Consider the following 22,962-nt stretch of genomic DNA (forward strand, 5'->3'; position numbering starts at 1 on the left):
CCGGTTTCCTGACCTATGAATTTTGGTTCTGTCAGCCACCACGATCACATGAACTGATCCCTCAAAATAAGTCAATCATGCTGTCTCCGTCTCTCTCTTTTATTTTACTAGAGAATACCAACTAAGACAACACCTGAAGTCTTAAAGCATTCAAATTTATCAGACACATACTATCAAAGAATTATGTATAATATGTAAACGATAAAGTAAGAAGGCAATAGAAAAACTGAACAGAAACATTTGAAAAGCTACATAAATTTTATAAATTATATAATTGTTGAAATAAAAAACATTTAATAGATATAATAAATAAGATATTAGATGTAATTAAAGAGAGAATAAACAAACTGGAAAAATAACCAGGGAAAATTAACAAGAGATAGCAGAGAGAGAAAAGTGATTAAAAATATAATAGAGACATTAATAGAGAAGGAGAGAATGAGAAGATCTGTTTAGCCTAATTGGAGATTCAGAATTTAGACTTTTAAATAAAGAGTATGGAAGAGAGTAAATATTTAAAAGATGTAATGCCTTAAAGAAGTTTTTAGATTTAAGAAATCATGAATCATACAAATTGGAGACATAGCATAATTAAGCAAAATTAAAACTCTAAGTAGACTGGTAAATATAACATGTACTCTGTTATCTTTGGGGAAACCACTAAAAATTATATGAAGAGATATAGCTAAAAAGTGAGAAGAAAACTTAAAATGGAATAAAAATTTAAATTAGCCCAAAGTAAAGTAGGAAAGAACTTTAGAAAGGATCAACAGTAACAAAAGAAGATGGGACGAACAGGAAAAAAAAAAAATAGCAAAATCCAACCATATCAATAAAACCAAAAACCAAACCTGTTGCTGTCAAGCCTATTCCAACTCATAGCAACCCTATCGGGCAGAGCAGAACTGCCCCGTAGGGTTTTCCAGGAGCTGCTGGTGAATTTGAACTGCTGACCTTTTGCCTAGCAGCAGAGCCCTTAACCACTGCACCACCAGGATTACCATATCAATAGTTACATTAAATATAAAGGGGATATCTCTCCAATTAAAAAGCAGAGATTGTCAAACTAAATAGCAAACCACAATTATATGCTATCTTGAGACATATATATTAAATATAAAGACATAAGAAAGTAAAAATTGAAAAAAAAAGATGGAAATAGATATATCATGCCAACAGTAAACATAAGAAAGCTAAATGGCTCTTTAATACCAAGAAAAATAGACTTCAAGATTAGCAGTGCTGCCAGAGAAAAAGATGGACATTTCAAACTGATAAAAGGATCAATTGATTATGGAAACATAAATGTGAATGAACCTAATAACATAGTTTCAAAAATATTAGGTAAGGGAAAATATTAGTGAAGGGGAAAAGAGAAAAGTCTACAATTAGTTACAGATTTACCTTTCTTTCAGTAACTGATAGAAAAATTGGACCAAAAATATCAGTAAAAAGTATGGATATCTGAACAAGATTTTCTATCACCTTGTCCTAATAGATACTTACAGAGCACCCTATACAACAACTCTAGAATACACATTGTTCTTCAATGTATCATTCATCAGGATGGACTATATATTGGGCTATAAAATTATTCTCAGTAAACTTTAAGACTGAAATACTAGAAAGTTTGCTTTATGTCCACAAATTACTTAAATTAGAAATAAATTATAAGAAACCTAGACAAGTCTAAGATATATGTAAATAAAATGGTACACTTCTAAATAACCCATGAGTCAAAGAAAAGCAAGAGAAATTAGATAACATTTGCAATTGAATGATAAAGAATGTACTACATTTCAATATTTATGCGACATAGGTAAAAAAATTGTTGTTGTTGTAAAGTGCCATCGAGTCGGTTTCAACTCATAGTGTCCTATATGCAACAGAATGAAACGCTGCCCTCTCCTGCACCATCCTCACAAATATGGCTATGTTTGAGCCCATTGTTGCAGCTACTGTGTGATCCATCTCATTGAGGGTCTTCCTCTTTTTCACTGATCCTCTACCAAGCATGATGCCCTTCTCTAGGGAATGGTCCCTTCTGATAACACTTCCAAAGTACGTGAGAGGAAGTCTCACTATCCTCTCTGCAAGAAGCATTCTGGCTGTACTTCTTCCAAGACATTTGTTTGTTCTTCTAGAAGCCTGTGGTATATTCAATATTCTTTGCCAATGCCACAATTCAAATACATCAATTTTTCTATGGTCTTCTTTATTCATTACCAAGCTTTTGCATGCATATGAGATGATTGAAAACACATGGCTTGGATCAGGCACACTTTAGTCCTCAAAGTGACATCTTTGCTTTTTAACTCTTTAAAGAGGTCTTTTGCAGCAAATTGGTCCAATGCAATATGTCATTTGATTTCTTTGCATTGACTGGACGTTGATTGTGGATCCAGGTAAAATGAAATCCTTGACAAAGCCAATATTTTCTCTGTCATGAGGTTGCTTTTTGGTCCAGTTGTGAGGATTTCTATTTTCTTTATGATGAGGTGTAATCCATACTGAAGGCTGTGGTCTTTGATATTCATCAGTAAGTGCTTCAAGTCCTTTTCACTTTCAGTAAGCAATGTTGTGTCACCTGCATGTCACAGGCTGTGAATGAGTCTTCCTCTAATACCGATGCCACATTCTTCTTCATATAGTCCAACTTTTTGGATTATTTGCTCGGTATACAGATTGAATAAGTATGGTGAAAGAATACAACCCTGATGCACACTCACAAGGATCGCCTTTACCTTCAGGAAAGATAAAGAAGTACCTATAGAGAAATTTATATATTTGAATGTTTATTCAAGATACACACCTTTACCTTCAGAAAAGATAAAGAAATGCCTACAGACAAATTTATATGTTTGAACATTTATTCAAGATGCAAACCTTTACCTTCAGGAAAGATAAACAAGTGCCTATAGAGAAATTTATATGTTTGAATGTTTATTCAAGAAAAAATAAATATTGATTTTTAAATCAGTGATCTACATTTCTGTTAAGTACTTGAAAAGGATCGGCAAATAAAACCTAAAATAAGCACGTGTAAAGAAAGAATCAAGGTAAGAGCAAAAATCAGAGAAACAGACAACTAACAAAAGAGGAAACCACCAAAGCCAAATCTGATTCTTTGAAAAAAAAATCAAAAAACTCCTAGCAAAATTGATCCAAAAAAAAATAGCATACACAAATTCCTCAAATTAGGAATGAGAAAAGAGGTATCATCACAGATCCTACATACATTGAAAGGATATTGTCAGGAACTTATGACAATTTAAATGAAATGGACAAATCCCTTGTCAAATGTGATTAGTACTAAAAATGACATATGAACTCAAAAACCTTATTAGAGATATAGAGGGTCACTAACCATGATAAAATTATCAGTCCATCAGATAACTACGATACACCTACTCCTCACTTATCAACATGGTTAGGTTCCAAAGAACAGGTTGTTATGCAAAAATTGGCATTATATGAAAATGAAGAATGACAACATCAGATCACAAAATGGAGGATGATCATTATACCATTGCATAACTGCCAGATTACATCGTTACATAACTGTGAAACCAAGACTCATGGCCCAGCCAAGTTAACACATAACCTAAGCCATCACAGTCAGCATTACTCTTGTTTTGCACCTTGGCATTTGTTGCTGCTAGATCTATGTCATTAATGTGCAAAATAGTCAGACAGTAGATTACTTACTATTGTAAATGTGAAATGTTGGATAACAAGATAGCTATAATTGAAGAGTAACTGTAATTCTAAATCTATAAACCAAAAACCAAACCTGTTGCCATTGAGTCAATTCTGACTCATAGCAATCCTATAGGACAGAGTAGAACTTCCCAATAGGGTTTCCAAGAAGTGGCTGGTAGATTTGAACTGGTGACCCTTTGGTTGGCAACTGAGCTCTTAACAACTGCACCACCAGGGCTCCTCTAAACCTATAACCTATATGCACCTATAAAATAGCCTTAAATATACACAAAGCAAACATTGATAAAATTATGGAGGGAAACACCCATCAGAGTGGGAAAGTTCAACATTCATCATTTAATCACTGATAGGATGAACAAACAGCAAATTAGTGCCATATAGAAGATTTGAAAACATGATGACTTTAAATTCAGTTTAATGAACATATATAGAAACTTGCACTCAACTATTAGAACATGTGTTCTTTTTAAATACACATGAAATAATTATAAAAATTTATCACATACTGTAGGCGGAGCCAAGATGACAGAATAAACAGACGCTTCTGGCAAGCCCTCTTTACAACTAAGACCCCCCCCCAAAAAAACAAGTGAAACAAGTATATTTGTGACAAGCTGGGAGCCCTGAGCTTCAAAGGCAAGCTTAGAAAATGAGCTGAGGGGCAGGGGGAGGAACAGACCGTTCAGAAGTGGAGAGGAGTTACCAGGCTTGAATCGCCGGGAGCCCTCAGGCACAATTTCTGGAGCGGCAGCGGCAGCAGCGGTGGGCTGGTACTAGCTTTTGGCCACAGTTTCCTCAGGGAGAAGCAGCCACCACACAGCCTACTCAGTCTTCCAGAACCTGAGAAGAATGGCTCTCTCGTCAAAAGCTAAGTACTTGCGTATATTTTACCGCGACCCCACACCCCCAAGCCGGGTTCAGCAGCTGAATTCCCTGGGCCTGAGATAGGCACTGTTGAGCACCTAGAGCCATCCTCCCGGCCTTGGGGAAGGAAAAAATTTGCAATTGGGGAAAAGATAATTTGCTAGCTCCACTAACTGGGGGACCTCAGGACAGAAGCAGCTCCTGTCCAGGCATAAACTGTCAATGGACTTTGAGTACGTTTCCCTTCTACACAGACCTGTGTGGGCCTATTTCTGGAGAATGGGCCCTTGTTGGCAGACTCCAACCGTTTCAGCTGTGCGGTGGAGAAGTGGGTGTTTGATGTTTGACATTGCTTTGCCTATTAAACAAGGTCCTCACCTACCCACATCAGAGACCTAAGGACTGGTAGCCCCACTCAGGTCACCCAGCCACCCATGACAGGGGTCCAAAGATAACTGGTACCTCCCAGTCCTTACAACCAAAAACTTCGGGTGCCCATGGTCCATATGCAGAACCCACCCACCTGCATGCTCTAGGAAACAGGGACAAGCTTTCCTCAGAGACACTCGGGAGTCGGTTCTCAGCCCCCTACCTTGTTCAGAGTGTGACCCCCTGTTGCAATCAGATACCAGTATATACTCCAATCACCCCTTCCCCTCTAAGACTGTAGGACAGAGCCTGTACCACACACTTGATGATCAGCTACCTGGAAACCTGAGCTGAATTCATACAAGAAAACTGAATGGACTCCTAGACTGATATACAGGGTAACAGCTCTAGCCATCTGGGAACAGGACGTCAGAGCTCCAAAGGCAAAAATAATCAAGCTAGCTCATTCAATCAACCCATAGGGGTATACCAAAACAAAACAAATGCAAAAAGCTATGACACAGTAAGCAAGCATAAACTAATACAATAACTTCTGGGTGGCTCAGAGACAACAGTCAGTATCAAGTTACATAAAGAAACAGACCATGATCACCTCAACAGGCTCTCAAAACAAAGAATCCAGGGAACTTCTAGATGAGAGTGCATTCCTGGAATTACCAGATGCAGAATACAAAAGTTTAATATACAGAACCCTTTTTTTCAAGACATCAGGAAGGAAATGAGACAATATGCAGAACAAGCCAAGGAACACACAGATAAAGCAATTGAAGAAATTAGAAAGATTATTCAGGAAGATAATGAAAAGTTTAATAAGCTGGAAAAATCCATAGACAGAAAGCAATCAGAAATTCAGAAAATTAACAATAAAATTACAGAAGTAGACAACTCAATAGAAAGTCAGAGGAGCAGAAGTAAGCAAGTAGAAGCTAGAATTTCTGAGTTCGAAGATAAACCACTTGGCACTAATATATTTGAAGAAAAATTAGATAAAAGAATTAAAAAAAAAGAAGAAACCTTAAGAATCATGTGGGTCTCTATCAAGAGAAATAACCTATGAGTTATTGGAGTACCAGAACAGGGAGGGATAACAGAAAATACAGAAAGAATTGTTGAAGATTTGTTGGCAGAAAACTTCCCTGATATCGTGAAAGATGAGAAGATATCTGTCCAAGATGCTCATCGAACTCCACATAAGGTAGATCTTAAAAGAAAGTCACCAAGACATATTATAATCAAACTTGCCAAAACCAAAGAAAGAGAATTATAACAGCAGCGAGGGATGAATGAAAAGTCACCTACAATGGACAGCGAATAAGAATAAGCTCGAACTACTTGGCAGAAACCATGCAGACAAGAAGGCAATGGGATGACTTATTTAAAAAATTGAAGGAAGAAAATTGCCTGCGAAGAATGATATATCCAGCAAAACTGTCTTTTAAATATGAAGGTGAAATTAAGACATTTCCAGATAAACACAAGTTTAGGGAATTCATAAAAACCAAACCAAAAGTACAAGAAATATTAAAGGGAGTTCTTTGGTTAGAAAATCAATAATATCCCGTATCAACCCAAGACTAGAACACTGGGCAAAGCAACCAGAAGTCAACCCAGACAGGCAAATCCAAAAAAAAAATTGAGAATTAAAAAAAAAAAAGCTCAAAACAGGGTAACAGCGATGTTATTATATAAAAGAAGACAACATTAAAATAATAAAGAGGAACTAAGAAATGTAATCATACAACTTCCATATGGAGAGGAAGATATGGTGATACAAAGAAATAAAATTAAATTTAAATTTAGAAAAAATAAGGGTAAATAATAAGGTAATCACAAAGGAGGCAAACTATCCTACTCATCAAAATAAAATACAAGAAAAAAATAGAGACTCAGCAGAAACAAAATCAAAAACAACAAAGATGAGGAAAGGACAATATATAAAGATAATCTATTCAGCACATAAAATTAAGTGGGAAAAAGAAACTGTCAACAACACACACACAAAAGACATCAAATTGATAGCACTAAATTCATACCTATCCATAATTACCCTGAATGTAAATGGACTAAATGCACCAATAAAGAGTCAGAGAGTGGATAAAAAAATCTGATCCATCTATATGCTGCCTACAAGAGACACACCTTAGACTTAGAGACAGAAACAAACTAAAACTCAAAGGATGGAAAAAAATATATCAAGCAAACAACAATCAAAAAAGAGCAGGAGTGGCAATATTAATTTTTGACAAAATAGACTTTAAAGTTAAATCCATCATAAAGGGATAAGGAAGGATGCTATATAATGATTAAAGGAACAATATACCAAGAAGATATAACCATATTAAATATTTATGCACCCAATGACAGGGCTGCAAGATACATAAAACAAACTCTATCAGCTTTGCTAAGTGAGATAGACAGCTCCACAATAATAGTAGGAGACTTCAACACACCACTTTTAGTGAATGTCAGGACATCCAGAAAGAAGCTCAATAAAGACACGGAAGATCTAAATGCCATGATCAACCAACCTGACCTCATAGACATATACAGAACACTCGACCTAACAGCAACCAAGTATACTTTCTTTTCTAGTGCACATGGAACATTCTCTAGAATAGACCACATATTAGGTCATAAAGCAAGCCTTAGCAGGATCCAAAACACTGAAATATTACAAAGCATCTTCTCTGACTGTAAGGTCATAAAAGTGGAAATCAATAACAGAAAAAGCAGGGAAAAGAAATCAAACACTTGGAACCTGAACAATACCCTGCTCATAAAAGACTGGATTATAGAAGACATTAAGGATGGAATAAAGAAATACATAGAATCCAATTAAAATGAAAACACTTCCTCTCAGACCTTTTGGAACACAGCAAAAGTGGTGCTCAGAGGCCAATTTATATCAGTAAATGCACACACCCAAAAAGAAGAAAGGGCCAAAATCAAAGGATTATCTCTACAACTTGAACAAATAGAAAGAGAGCAACAAAAGAAACCCACAGACACCAGAAGAAAACAAATAACAAAAATTAGAGCTGAACTAAATGAAATGGAAAACAGAAAAACAATTGAAAGAATTAACAAGACAAAAAGCTGGTTTTTTGAAAAAATCAACAAAATTGATAAACCACTGGCCAAAGTGACAAAAGAAAAACAGGAGCTGAAGCAAATAACCCAAATAAGAAATGAGATGGGCGATATTACAACAGAGCCACCTGAAATTATGAGAATCATATCAGATTACTATGAAGAATTGTACTTTAACAAATTTGAAAACCTAGAAGAAATGGATGAATTCCTAGCAACACACTACCTACCTAAACTAACACAAAAAGAGGTAGAACAACTAAATAAACCGATAACAAAAGAAAAGATTAAAAAGGAAATCAAAAAACTCCCAACAAAAAAAAAGCCCTGGTCCGGACGGCTTCACTGCAGAGTTCTACCAAGCTTTCAGAGAAGAGTTAACACCACTACTACTAAAGGTATTTTAGAGCAGAGAAAAGGACAGAATACTATCAAACTCATTCTATGAAGCCACTATATCCCTGATACCAAAACCAGATAAAGACACCACAAGAAAAGAAAATTATAGACCTATATCCCTCATGAACGTAGATGCAAAAATCCTCAACAAAATTCTAGCAAAGAGAATTCAACAACATATCAAACAAATAATTCACCATGACCAAGTGGGATTCATACCGGGTAAAAAAATATATATATATATATATTTTTTTATGCAGGGATGGTTCTAAATTAGAAAAACAATTAATGTAATCCACCACATAAATAAAACAAAAGACAAGAATTACATGATTTTATCAATTGGTGCCAAAAAGGCATTTGACAAAGTTCAACACCCATTCATGATAAAAACTCTCGGCAAAATAGGAATAGAAGGAAAATTCCTCAACATAATAAAGGGCATTCATACAAAGCCAACAGCCAACATCACCCTAAACGGAGAGAGCCTGAAAACATTCCCATTGAGATCGGGAACCAGACAAGGTTGCCCTTTATCACTGCTCTTATTCAACATTGTGTTGAAGGTCCTAGCCAGAGCGTTAAAAAAAAGGTTAGATAAATAAAGCACATCCAGATTGGCAAGGAAGAAGTAAAAGTGTTTCTATTTGCAGATGACATGATCTTATACACAGAAAACCCTAAGGAATCCTCTAGAAAACTACTGAAACTAATAGAAGAGTTCAGCAGAGTATCAGGATACAAGATAAACATGCAAAAATCACCTGGATTCCTCTACACCAACAAAAAGGACATTGAAGAGGAAATCACCAAATCAATGCCATTTACAGTAGCCCCCAAGAAGATAAAATATTTAGGAATAAATCTTACCAGAGATGTAAAAGACTTATACAAAGAAAACTTCAGTACACTTCTGCAAGAAACCAAAAGAGATTTACATAAGTGGAAGAACATACCTTGCTGATGGATAGGAAGACTTAACATTATAAAAATGTCTATTCTACCAAAAGCTATCTATACATTTAACTCAATTCTGATCCAAATCCCAACGACATTCTTTAATGAGATGGAGAAACAAATGACCAGCTTCATATGGAAGGGAAAGAGGCCCCGGATAAATAAGGCATTACTGAAAAAGAAGAACAAAGTGGGAGGCCTTACTTTACCTGATTTTAGAACATATTATAGCACCACAGTAGTCAAAACAACCTTGTACTGGTACAACAGCAGATACATAGACCAATGGAACAGAATTGAGAATCAAGGCATAAATCCACCCACATATGAGCAGTTGATATTTGACAAAGGTCTCAAAACAGTTAAATGGGGAAAAGACATTCTTCTTAACAAATGGTGCTGGCATAACTGGATATCCATCTGCAAAAAAATGAAACAAGACCCATACCTCACTCCGTGCACAAAAACGAGCTCAAAAGGGATCAAAGACCTAAATATAAAATCTAAACCGATAAAGATCATGGAAGAAAAAATAGGGAAAACGTTAGGAGCCCTAATACATGGCATAAACGGCATACAAAACATTATTAAGAATGCAGAAGGAAGACTAGATAACTGGGAGCTCCTAAAAATCAAACACCTATGGTCATCCAAAGACTTCACCAAAAGAGCAAAAAGACTACCTACAGACTGGGAGAAAGTTTTTAGCTGACATTTCCGATCAGCATCCGATCTCTAAAATCTACATGATACCGCAAAAACTCAACTACAAAAAGACAAATAACCATATTAAAAAGTGGGCAAAAGATATGAATAGACGCTTCACTAAAGAAAACATTCAGGTAGGTAACAGATACATGAGGAAAAGTTCACGATCATTCGCCATTAGAGAAATGCAAATCAAAACTACAATAAGATTTCATCTCACTCCAACAAGGCTGGCATTAATCCAAAAAACACAAAATAATAAATGTTGAAGAGGCTATGGAGAGGTTGGAACACTTATACACTGCTGGTGGGAATGTAAAATGGTACAACCACTTTGGAAATTGATTTGGGTCTTCCTTAAAAAGCTAGAAATAGAACTACCATACGATCCAACAATCCCACTCCTCGGGATATATCCTAGAGAAATAAGAGCCTTTACACAAACAGATATATGCACACCCATATTTATTGCAGCACTGTTTACAATAGTAAAAAGATGGAAGCAACCAAGGTGCCCATCAACGGCTGAATAGATAACTAAATTATGGTATATTTACACAATGGAATACTATGCATCGATAAAGCACAGTGAGGAATCTGTGAAACATTTCATAACATGGAGGAACCTGGAAGGCGTTATGCTGAGTGAAATTAGTCAGTTGCAAAAGGACAACTATTGTATAAGACCACTATTATAAGAACTTGAGAAATAGTTTAAATTGAGAAGAAAACATTCTTTTGTGGTTACGAGACAGGGGAGGGTGGGAGGGTGGAAGAGGGGCATTCACTAATTAGATAGTAGATAAGAGCTACTTTAGGTGAGGGGGAAGACAACACACAATACAGGGAGGTCAGTGCCACTGGACTAAACCAAAAGCAAAGAAGTTTCCTGAATAAACTGAATGCTTCGAAGGCCAGTGTAACAGGGGCAGGGGTTTGGGGATCAGGGTTTCAGGGGACATCTAAGTCAATTAGCACAATAAAATCTGTTAAGAAAACACTCTGCAACCCACTTTGAAGAGTGGCATCTGGGGTCTTAAAAGCTAGCAAACAGCCACCTAAGATGCATCAATTGGTCTCAATCCACTGGATCAAAGGAGAATGAAGAATGCCAAGGACACAAGGTAATTAGGAGGCCAAGAGACAGAAAGGGCCACATGAACCAGAGACTACATCATCCTGAGACCAGAAGAACTAGATGGTGCCTAGCTACAACCGATGACTGCCCTGACAGGGAACTCAACAGAGAACCCCTGAGGGAGCAGGAGAGCAGTAGGATGCAGACCCCAAATTCTCATAAAAAGACCAGACTTAATGGTCTGACTGAGACTAGAAGGACCCTGGTGGTCATGGCCCCTGGACCTTCTGTTGGCCCAGGACAAGAACCATTCCCAAAGCCAACTCTTCAGACATGGATTGGACTGGACAATGGTTTGGAGAGGGATGCTGGTGTGGAGTGAGCTTCTTGGATCAGGTGGACACTTGAGACTATGTTGGCATCTCCTTCCTGGAGGGGAGATGAGAGGGTGGAGGGGGTTAGACGCTGGTGAAATGGACATGAAAAGAGAGAGTGGAGGGAGAGAGCGGGCTGTCTCATTAGGGGAAGAGCAATTGGGAGTATGTAGCAAGGTGTATATAAGTTTTTGTGTGAGAGACTGGCTTGATTTGTAAACTTTCACTTAAAGCACAATAAAAATTATAAAAAGAAAAAAATATCACATACTAGGCAATGGTTAAGTACTTGGCAGCTAACCTAAAGGTTGGCAGTTCAAATCCACCAGGTGCTCCTTGGAAACCCTATGGGGCAGTTCTACTCTGTCCTGTAGGGTTGCTATGAATCAGAATCGACTTTGCGGCAATGGGTTTGGTTTTTTTGGTTTAAGCATAGGTTAGAAAAACATTTTTAAAGGGGATTGAGGGATATTTTTGGCTAACCACTAAAGTCACACTTGAAACATCTGTGCTAGCAAAATGAGGGCAGGCAAAACCACCTTCTTCAGCATAACTTAATTCGAGTTTGCAAAATGTCTTCAAAAATTTCCATCTTGTCGTTCCAAATCACATATTGAAATAGAAGTAATTCTTAAGACAAAAAATGGAATTTGGCCTGCACCTTCATCAGAAGCCTCAGTCCTGTCAAGAGTCTTAATTTTAGAATACACTTCCTCAAGAGACTGATTTAAGATACACCCCATACTAATACGGTTTTATTCACATAACAGAGAAAACTCATTCCAAAATGGGATTATAACTACAGGTATAAAACCAAAAACCAAACCCAGTGCCATCGAGTAGATTCTGACTCATAGGAAACCCTGGTGGCATAGTGGTTAAGTGCTATGGCTGCGGACCAAAGGGTCGGCAGTTCAAATCTGCCAGGCACTCCTTGAAAGCTCCATGGGGCAGTTCTACTCTGTCCTATAGGGTGGCTCTGAGACTGCAGGTATAGGGGTTGTGATTTACAAAACATATTTTGGGCGGATACAATTCAAACCATAATGGAACCTTAATAGAAGAATGTATCCTTCCAAAACTTTCAAAATTAATTCAAGAAAAAAAAAAAATGAACTAGCAAGTGTTAATAACCCTATAGTAATTAAAGCAATAGATGAGGTGTCCTCATCTGTAAACTGATGATCAACGTAATAGGTATTTGTTGTGTGGTTACTCTGTGGAAGACAATGTTCGAAGCATTTTTCTATGCCTAATCTAATTCAATATTCACAACAATCCCATGAAGCTATGTGGTGTTTAACATTCATATATTAATGAGTAAATAGGAGTTGACAGAAGTAATTAATTCTAAGATTACATGGTTAACAGATATTTTCAAAACAAACACTCTGACTCTAGCTCCCACTTACTTTAACCTAGTCCGTATAAACCAAACCCATTGTCCTTGAGTTAATTCCGACTCAGAGCGACCCTATAGGACAGAGTAGAACTGGCCCATAGGGATTCCAAGGACCAGCTGGTGGATTCACACTGCCAGTCTTTCGGTTAGCAGCTGAGCTTTTAACCACTGTGCCACTATGTTATAGGACTGCCATCCTAATGCATTGGAAATCTGTACGTAAAAGAATGTAAAACAGTGCCTGTCACATTATAAAACCCTCAGTAAATGTAAGCTTATATAGTAGTCATTCTCAAACATAGGACAGCTAGAATACAAGAACTAACTTTCTACTTTACTTTTTTCTGATTAAAAAAATTTCTTGGAGAGGCAGCCTCGCATAGTCCGATGAATACACACATTTGTAATGTTCTCACATAAGATAACTGATTGCTGTAGTTTTTAGAACTGGAGTTGATTCTTAATCTTGTTGGAATTTTCACCAGCAGAGATAGGCTCCAGCTAGCTAGGTTACTGGGCATTTGGTTTCTAATTATAAGCCGGCAAGTTTTCAGCAGGATCCTTTGTTACAGCTGCTTTGGGGCTTTCCATACCGAGCTCTGTTCAGGTTAGAAGTGAAAAAGCCACCATGTAAGAGGAGAATGGCACACTCACCTCTCCTTTTGAAAGTTATCCAGTTTACAGAGCAGCCTGGGATGCTGGCAACTCTCCTCCCTTCGCTAGCCATTTGGTGTTTCCTTGGCTTGGAATGTGGTTATTTACGTTAGAACACTTTTAGTTACAAAATTGTAATAGTATTGACACATCAGACATTCAGATAGAGATTAAAACAGTTATTCTTAAAGTTTAGAAGTATAAAAATGTTAGCATTTCAGGTGTTACACATAAAAGAAAAGTGTGATTCTTAAAATTCATTTTTGAAATATAAATATTTGACTTAAGCTTTTATGAATAATAATCTGTGTACACCTGTAGTTTTAAACAACAGGATGTTTGGCGAACAGTTTTATTAATATTTGAGAAACTATTTGAATGTGTAAAAGCAGATGAACTTTAGAAGGGCATTAAGAGGGAGTTTATGTGAAGAACTTTAGTACACAGAAGCATAAAACATTGGAATTCATAAGTAGTTCCTTTGGTGGCCTTCAAAGTTGTGATCAATGTAAATACAAATACATAGGTTCTTAGATTTGAATGAAAATGATGCTACGGCTGTAGTTGGTAACTACAGGTTACTTTTTTGTAGCTCATACCTGTCTACAATCATTCAACATTTAATGAAGCTGAGGTAACAATTAGGTACCGTGTATCAGTTAATCAAATAGAAATAAAAGTTTTGTCATATCACTTAAAATTGCCGTATTTTTCTTGATAACATTATATGTTGCAAAAGCTGAAGACATTCAGTCAAATTATTTCACTTACTGTGACAAAAAGAACTAAACACGTTATAATGGATATCTTTTTCTTAAACAGCTGCTAGAAAAACTTAGAGTTCATATTCATTCCTGACTTTAAAACGTGGACTCTAACACTTGCTCAAGAGAGGTAATCTGTGCTTGTTTATAGGAGATTCTCATTATCTTGGGGTAAATGACCCTAGGAAAGGGCCACTGAAAAGGGAATCTATGTTTTGAAAGACCCACTATTTCACACTAAATAGTAAAAATAATTTATTACAATTTTATCTTGAAAAAAGAAAACGGATTATCAAGTTTAATCTGTTTTATTTTACGTTTAATAAAATTTCTTCTTCCAACTATGCAATAATTATTCAAAGGGATAAAGAACGTAATTTTTGTGGGGGTTATGATATACACTTTATGGCAAAACTGTATGATTGTACAAATATTACATCTTTTCCTTTAGGTTTGCATTTTGCAGCATGATCATAGAGAATCATTTTTTGCAAAAATATTTGATGGGTTCATTAATTTTTCTAAGGGCTTCTCATTAACCTTTTATTTAAATGATTATCTTTTCTCATTCAAGTTGAGATATTTCTGGTTCTTGGTATTTGAGGGCTTTTTATTTATACTAGATACTTTAAGTGTTATGTTATGAAACTCTGGAGCTTATTTAAATCTTCTGTCGTGGAAAAAGGGGAGGATGGATGTGTGACTGCCAGGTGGAGGTGAAAGTCCAGGTCTCCCACCTGGCCTACTTTGACTTTGGGGGGATAAATTGTAGGGCTGCTTTTTACTCCTGGACTGAGGTGGGATTTCAGACTAGCCCCTACTTGCCCTCTGCAGATACCATCCTGGTTGGGATAGAGAAAGCCACTTCCTTACCACTCCCAATGAGGCTTCCAATGACACTGGTGGGGAAACGAAGGCTTGACATTCAGCTCCATCCTGGTCCAGAATCAGAAGTCTATCAAACATCCTTTTTAAGTATTCATCATCATACCAGCATCTATTTCTAGTTTCTCTAGTTAACTGGCCTAATTTTGTTAGATCTTAGTTATTCTGTGGCCTTGCTTATGACTCTATTGTTTTCTAGTATCTGTTTCACGGACTACATGAAAATCTTGTACCTTCACGAGTTTTGAAGCTTGATCTAGGATTGGAACCATATTACTTTCTGATATCAGAGAGTGATTGCTAACATAGACCTTAATATGATGGTTGATATGAGGAGAGATACTAGCAGTCAGTGGACAGGAATGGGTGAGGATTGATTTCATAAGTGGTCATTAGTGACTATCTTCATGTTGTACCAACTTTTGCTTTTGCCGTGTGAAATTCCTTCTCTTAAATTGAAAGGACTTAGACAGTGAACATTTGATGACGAAGTTTTCTATACTGCACTTTCCCATTCCTACAGTTAACTTGCATCTTCCTGCCCTCATAGTAGAAAATCTGTGCAAATGCTGACATTTTCAGTGCTATTTGTATTCCCTGGTATTACCATGACATGATAATTCTGACTTAACTACATATGTGCTTCTTTTAGTTAAAGGTTATTTCAAAGTGTGAGTAGTTGGTAAAAAACTTGGAAAATAAAGCCATGATTACTATGCACTACCATGGGTTCACTCTTACCTTAAACTTGCCTGTGTAAATAGAATTACTGGGTCAAAGGACAGGAATATTTTGAGTCTTTGTATCCATTGCAAAATTTCTTTTCAAGAAGAATCTGGTGAGGATCTGGGTTATTCTTTAGGTTATGATGAAGGAAAAGACAACTTAAAAGAGATTTATAAAGAGGGTTCTTTTTAAAAACTTGTGGTCCCTAGCCCTGATCACTTAATACTTTTTGTTCATTAACATTCTCTCCCCATACCTTAAGTTGTATTAATAATGCATGATATAAATGTCATAGGTTTTGTGTAATCATTCATTCTTAAAAATATTGACTCTGGCCTTGACAGGTAAATACAGGGGCCACATTGAAATGTTTATTGACAACAGCCATAAAAACACATGCCTGAGATGAATGAGCTTGACACATGGTTCATATCCACTTTAGTCAGTGACATCATAGAAATTGGAGGTAAAAAGAGGGTAAAAAAAAGCGTTCATCAAATACTGGCAGTCCCTACTTCCTCTTTATCTTTCTTCAAGGTAGTAAAGAAGAAGTGAAGTGTTGACTGCTATCTATTAGAAACTTTAGCTTGGAGAATTACACAATTACTAGTGGTTAAGAGCTCAGGCTGCTAACCAAAATGTCAGCAGTTTGAATCCACCAGTCACTTCTAGGAAACCCTGTTGGGTAGTTCTATCTTATCCTATAGGGTCACTATGAGTCAGAATAGATTCGATGGTAATGGGTTTGGTCTTCTGGTTTAGCCTTCTCTCAAGGAGATTTGACGGAACAATGGTTAAGTGCTGGGCTGCTAACCAAGAGTTTGGAGGTTAGACCCACCCAGAGGCTCTGAGGGAGAAAGACCTTGCTATCTGCTTCAGTAAAGATAACAGCCAAGAAAACCCCATGGGGCAGTTCTATTCTGCCACACGGAGTAACCATGATTTGGAATTGGCTCGACAGCACTTAATAATGGCAGTCTTCTCTCTCCCATTCAAAGCTACCGTGGGCTTCAGAAGACATAATTACACAAGATAAATTAGATCAAAATCAGTCTTACGTAAAACAGCAAAGTGCGTAATGGTAAGTTGACATAGTATTAAAATTTCTCCATACTGTTTTACATTTCTCAGCAGAAGCATACAATATGGGGCTTTAAGCTGTGAGATGAACTACATGAAAATCAATTTTTTGTTTTGATATATGATTTGATAAATGAAAAATCAATTCATGTAGTGCAACGTTTAGGAAATCTGGGTGTGGGTAAGAACAAACTGAAGGGGTTAAGTAGCAAACTCCCCATCCTTGGGAGTGTCCAGGCCACCACCAGATGACCACCCAGTGGGCAAGCTGTGACAGGATGATGGGTTGAGACACTAGAGATGACTTTTCATGGCTCCTTGTCCTTTCCCTATATCATATTTATCACTGTATAGATTGTTCTTTGTTTATGTGATTCTTTGAATAATATCTCTGTCTCAACTAGACTGTAAATGTCAAAGACTGTATTTTTTATAATGCTCGCTGTTGTATCCCCAGTGCCTAGTACAGAACTAGTAACAATAAATATTTGTTGAATTATTTAATAAACGGTAGATCAGATTTCCTGTGCAGAGGGTTTGCCAGCATCATATGTTAAGCCAGCAAACCTAGGAAAGACCTGTTCCAGAATCTGTCCCAGGTACTTGGAATGAGGTTCCTATTACTTTGAGTTAGTTGAGGACAGAAAGATGTCAAACCAGTAATTGCGGGAAAAGATGGGTCTAGGGAGAGATGGTCCTACTGGAAAATGAAGAATTTAGAAGGTAGCTTTTTGAAGAAACAATTTTATTTTTAAAGGAAAGCGTGCCTTTCTATGAGCCATTGTGAAGTTACTCATTTACCTTCTCCTGGTGAATTCAGTACAGAACTACCAATTTTCTTTGCAATGTTGCTCTTGTAGGTCTTGGAGGCCATACATAAGCTTAAAGTTGAATTTCTTGAGGTGTACTTTTTCAACTTTTGTGGTTACTTTTAAAATATATACACATTTTACCTGCTCCATGATACCCTCAAGTTTGTTTTAACATAAAACAGTATTTTTTTTCTTATCATCAAGTAAATTTGGTAATCAAAGGAGGGGTGCCATTTTTATTCTATGGTTCTGCATGCCCTAGACTTACTGTTATCTCTAGTACCTAGTATAAAGAGCAAGTGGGATACTCTGTAAACTCCTTTCTTCACACAATATTTCAAGGTCCTGGGATGTTTCCAGTTCCCTCAGGAGGATTATGAAGCAAGTTCTAGGTAACGAGATGCATATAATGTTGAAAAATCATCAGGAAAGTTGCCTTAATACATATACACCCCATTCATTTTACATGGGATTATATAGGTAAATATTCTCATACTTGGAATAAAAATATGTATGTTCTAGTTTGGTATGTTTACATTTATTGTGGGAAAAATGAAGCAATGTATTTCATGTCTCTGAAAGGAATAGGAACTCAAAAGACACAATGGGAAGAACACTAATGTTAAAAGACTTTTTCCAATTACTTAAGAATGAGAAACAGCAAAGATAGGAAGAAAACTATTGTAATAGCAGATATAGCTGAACTCAGTACTTTTCAGTTTTATAGAGTGTGAAATACATTTTTAGGGTGCAATTATGAGAAAATACCTAATCACCAAGGCTATAAAATGGAACAGAATATACTGGGCAGAGAATGTCTGACAGCAAGATGAACTGTGCAACAAGACTTAGAATTATGCCAATGGGCAGTGAGGACTCCCCTCTCTCCTGTATATGAAGTGGGTAATCACCCAATGCTGACAGGAAAATTTGCTTGGGTTAGCCCTCCAAGGAAACCCTGGTGGCGTAGTGGTTAAGTGCTATGGCTGCTAACCAAAGGGTCGGCAGTTCAAATCCGCCAGGCACTCCTTGGAAACTCTATGGGGCAGTTCTACTCTGTCCTGTAGGGTCACTATGAGTCAGAATCGACTCTACAGCACTGGGTTTGGTTTTTTTTTTTGGTTGTTTTTTTAGCTCTCCAATGAATAGCTTTCACTCTGTAGAGACAATTATGTATAGAATTTGGATCTACACAGCCAAATAAGGGTGTGAAAGTTCAATGCAGTGAAGAAAGGACAGTAAAAACTCAGAATAAAAATACTCGTGTCTTTTAATAATTCAAGTCACACTAGGCTAATATAAACGGTTCTTTGATGCTTTTTAATATAAAAGCTGAAAAATGGTATCATGTACATGGACTACCAGAGAGTGTCAGGTTATATCATGAGTTTGGAGACATGTCTGACAGGAAATGACCCTAATGTAATAAATATGCATACAGTAGGTATGCCCCAGGCTTCAGTGGTTTTTATAAAGTTTTATTCACTTATAGCATAGAACTGCATCTCTTTGCTATATTATACTTTTTTATTAACCACGAGCTGATTAAAGACAACAGAAATCAGTTTTATACATTAATAAAAAGAACGGGTCATATAATCTCATCTGCCTTGTACGGGTGCCTTAAAATGTCTTTTAAGAAGCTAAATTAGTAAAGTGCACAGATGAATAGAACATTTACTGCACAAAATTTTTGCCAGGTTGGTTTTGATTCAGGCTACTTGACATGGCAGAAATAGCAGAGGCTTGGGGTCTACAGACCTAGGGTTGATCCTTGAATCTGCCACTTGCCTTTGTATTTAACCTGTCTGCATCTCAGTTTACTCATTTACAAGTGGTGATATTAATACCTAAAGTGACGGGTTATCAGGAGATTTAAATGAGATGGAGCATGTAAAGTATCTAGCCCAATACTTGACACACAGCAACATAAGTGTTCCACAAATGCCTCTTCTGCTTCCGATCAAAGCATGCACCTGCACCCACACCCACACATCCCGCAGGTGCACATATGGAATTTTCACAGGGGAAAACTACTTGTGATTTGCAGTTGTGTTAAAACAAACAAACGAGCAAACAAAAACATTTCCATAGAGTGGATTCCGATTATGGCAACTCTATAGGTCAGAATAAAACTGCCTCATAGGGTTTCCAAGGGCCGGCTGGTAGATTCAAGCTGCTGACCTTCTGATTAGCAGTTGAGCTCTTAACCACTGTACACCTAGGGCCCCTTCAACTGAGTTAGCAATTGTTTGGTATCGTCTATAACATAAAAGGCGTACCTCTTCATTCTTAGGGTGCTATTTAAGTAACATTTTCTATATATCCATTTACAAAACACTTCAGGGTATTTTGGAGCCGTGGTTGCATAGTGGTTAAGAGCTTGTCTGCTAACCAAAAGGTGTTCCTTGGAAAGACTATGGGGGCAGTTCTACTTTGTCTTATAAGGTCATTATGAGTCGGAATCACCTGAACGGCAACAGGTTTGGCATATATTATCACATATACAGCATGACATACTAGTGACCCTGAGAGAGACTTGAGAGATTCTTACCCAGATGTCACAGGTGTGAAAAAGAATAATTGACTTTGCACAGATGAGGTTGTTGACAGATGAAAGCTAGTGACTGGTATCCTGGTCCTCCAGCCTCAGGGAAGACATTCACCAGTATGCTTAATGTGTGGCCTGAAGTCGGGCTGCCCAAGGATCAGTTACAGGTTTTGCTACAGGCTACAATCCAGGTTTTTCTCAGTTTCCTCATCTGTAAAATCATTACAATATTAGTGTCGTCTCCATTAAGTTGTTGCAAAATAAAATATGTAAATAAATAGCTGAATGCCTGGAGCAAGGTAAGCCCTTGGTACATATTTGCTATTGTTATAAACCCAGTGTTTTTTTCAGCAACATAGTACTACCTAGATGACAGTGTCAATGCTTAAACATTTTTGAAATTAAATCAGAGGACCAAAAAAAAAAAAAAGTAAACATGTAAGATTAGCTTCAATCCTAGGGCACATATTTTCAGATTTTATTTCAAAGATTTTTAAGTATTATGACACCAATATTGGGGTAAGTGGGGGATAAATCTGAGCCCCCCACCCCCCCTCAAAAAAGGGAACACGTAAGATTAAATTCAGTTTTAGGAAAGAATGCTCAAATGTACCCCAATATCCTGAACACTCTTGCCCCAGACCTATTCTTTTATACTAGGGCAATTTGATATATTTGTTGAGTGGGACATGTGCCTGCTTGCTTTTTGTAGGAATACATTTTAATTCCATGAAGTGTTTCCCCAATTTAAAGCTGTCACCCTTTTGTCCTTGCCCTAGGAACTAACTTCACCCTTGCAGAACTGGGAATCTGTGAGCCCTCCCCGCACCGGAGTGGCTACTGTTCCGACATGGGAATTCTTCACCAGGGCTATTCCCTGAGCACAGGCTCCGATGCCGACTCCGATACCGAGGGTGGGATGTCTCCAGAACACGCCATCAGACTGTGGGGCAGAGGAATAAAATCCCGGCGCAGTTCCGGCCTGTCCAGTCGGGAAAACTCCGCCCTGACTCTGACTGATTCTGACAACGAGAATAAGTCGGATGATGAGAACGGTAGGCCTGCCGCTTAAATACCTTTTAATGTTCTGGGCACTGCACAACGCGGGGCTTAGGATTTTTGTTTGTTTTTCTTTTTCAATATAAGAGGCACGTGAAACTATTCATTTTCTTTTAAATCTACCTTGTCCACCTACTCTCAACTGGGGGAAAATAAACCAGCAATTCTCAATCACACAGGAAGAGAATTTTAAAATGACAGTTTGTTAATAACACGGTATTCAGGTGTAGTCTCTGGGTCTTATTAGCAACTAAATTACATCGCAAAAGAGGCCACTTGATAAACTATGACCTATACCTAGAAATGTTCTCTCTCCAAAAGTTTCTAGGTCTTTGCATTGATTTCCCCTTCCCAGTAAATGGCAACCTGGGTTATTTTATTTTATTATTTTTTTTCATGAAGCTCTCTTAAGCATCCTACCTTATCTTTAGACTTTCATATCCAGGCGACAATGCCTCATATCCGTATTGAAGATCAAACTTGGACCAGATGTGCTGGAGTTTAATAATGACAAATAGGAGAAGACTTGTCTTCGAAAAAGTGTTCTCTTACATGTTTACTTTTCCCTTAGGTACCTGTGTAGGTTAATGGCTTCCCACATCTCCTACCACAAATCACCATTGCTTATCCATCAGCTGTGTAGGTGGCTTTTAATGAAACTTTGAAAATTAAATGCTTCCGATCATTAAGCGGTAAATACAGGGAAGCCTAAGCAAGTCATTAAAGAGATAAGGTGCTTATTTGTGGATTTCTTAGTGAGTCAGAACTGTATTTAGTCAAAAACATATTCTTAAAGCTAAATTGCATTAGGTACGGCTGATCTATGAAGAAAGCATCAAATGTTATGAGGTTTGGTATGACTGTATTGTGTGTTTGCTAAAAGAATTAACATTAAAATGTTTACAAATAGATCAGTTAAGAATGTTTATATAAAATATTATAAACTTCTGCTAGAGCAGCCTTAAGTATTTTATTGCATTTAAAAAAGAAAAAGAGCTTTGCAAGCTGACAGCTTGTTGTGAATGCAAAAGTAGAGTTAAATCATTTAATCTCTAACCGCCGTTGGAAATACATCATTTCCTGGGTAAGTCACACAGAGTCAAAAAGATGTCACTTTGTTGCATTTAAATTTATGTTTAATTCTGAAATAATTTATTCTACAGTGGGGACAAGGGCATGTGTCTTACTTATGCCTCCGTTGATGTAGCTAATCAAGGTGTACTCTCAAGGAAAAATCTGCAGTTGACTCCTTTTGAATTTTAACAAAATTCTGACACTTGGCACACAAAATTCAACACTCTATGGTGCTTCTATGATAAGAAATTCCTTTTAGAAGTCTTTATAAAGGTGTACATTGAATCCATTTACTGATGTCCTTTTTCAGCTTCAGAGTGTGTCATGAAACCCAAAAACTTAACAGCACATTTTAAACAAGGCATTTTTAGG

At 37.1% G+C, this 22,962-nt stretch overlaps 1 protein-coding gene across 4 annotated transcripts in view; it reads left to right on the plus strand.

Annotated features, from left to right (window-relative positions):
- TENM2 (teneurin transmembrane protein 2) overlaps positions 1–22,962 on the plus strand; it is a 1,060,479-nt gene that overhangs the window by 72,773 nt on the left and 964,744 nt on the right. For all 4 annotated transcript variants that reach the window (XM_010592330.3, XM_010592333.3, XM_003404644.4 and 1 more), the window contains exon 2: positions 21,237–21,512. In XM_010592330.3, coding sequence (XP_010590632.1) covers positions 21,237–21,512 — 276 coding nt within the window. The remainder of the gene's footprint in view (positions 1–21,236; positions 21,513–22,962) is intronic.

This window comes from Loxodonta africana, chromosome 2 (assembly GCF_030014295.1).
Source record: "Loxodonta africana isolate mLoxAfr1 chromosome 2, mLoxAfr1.hap2, whole genome shotgun sequence".
Classification (NCBI taxonomy): Eukaryota; Metazoa; Chordata; class Mammalia; order Proboscidea; family Elephantidae; genus Loxodonta; species Loxodonta africana.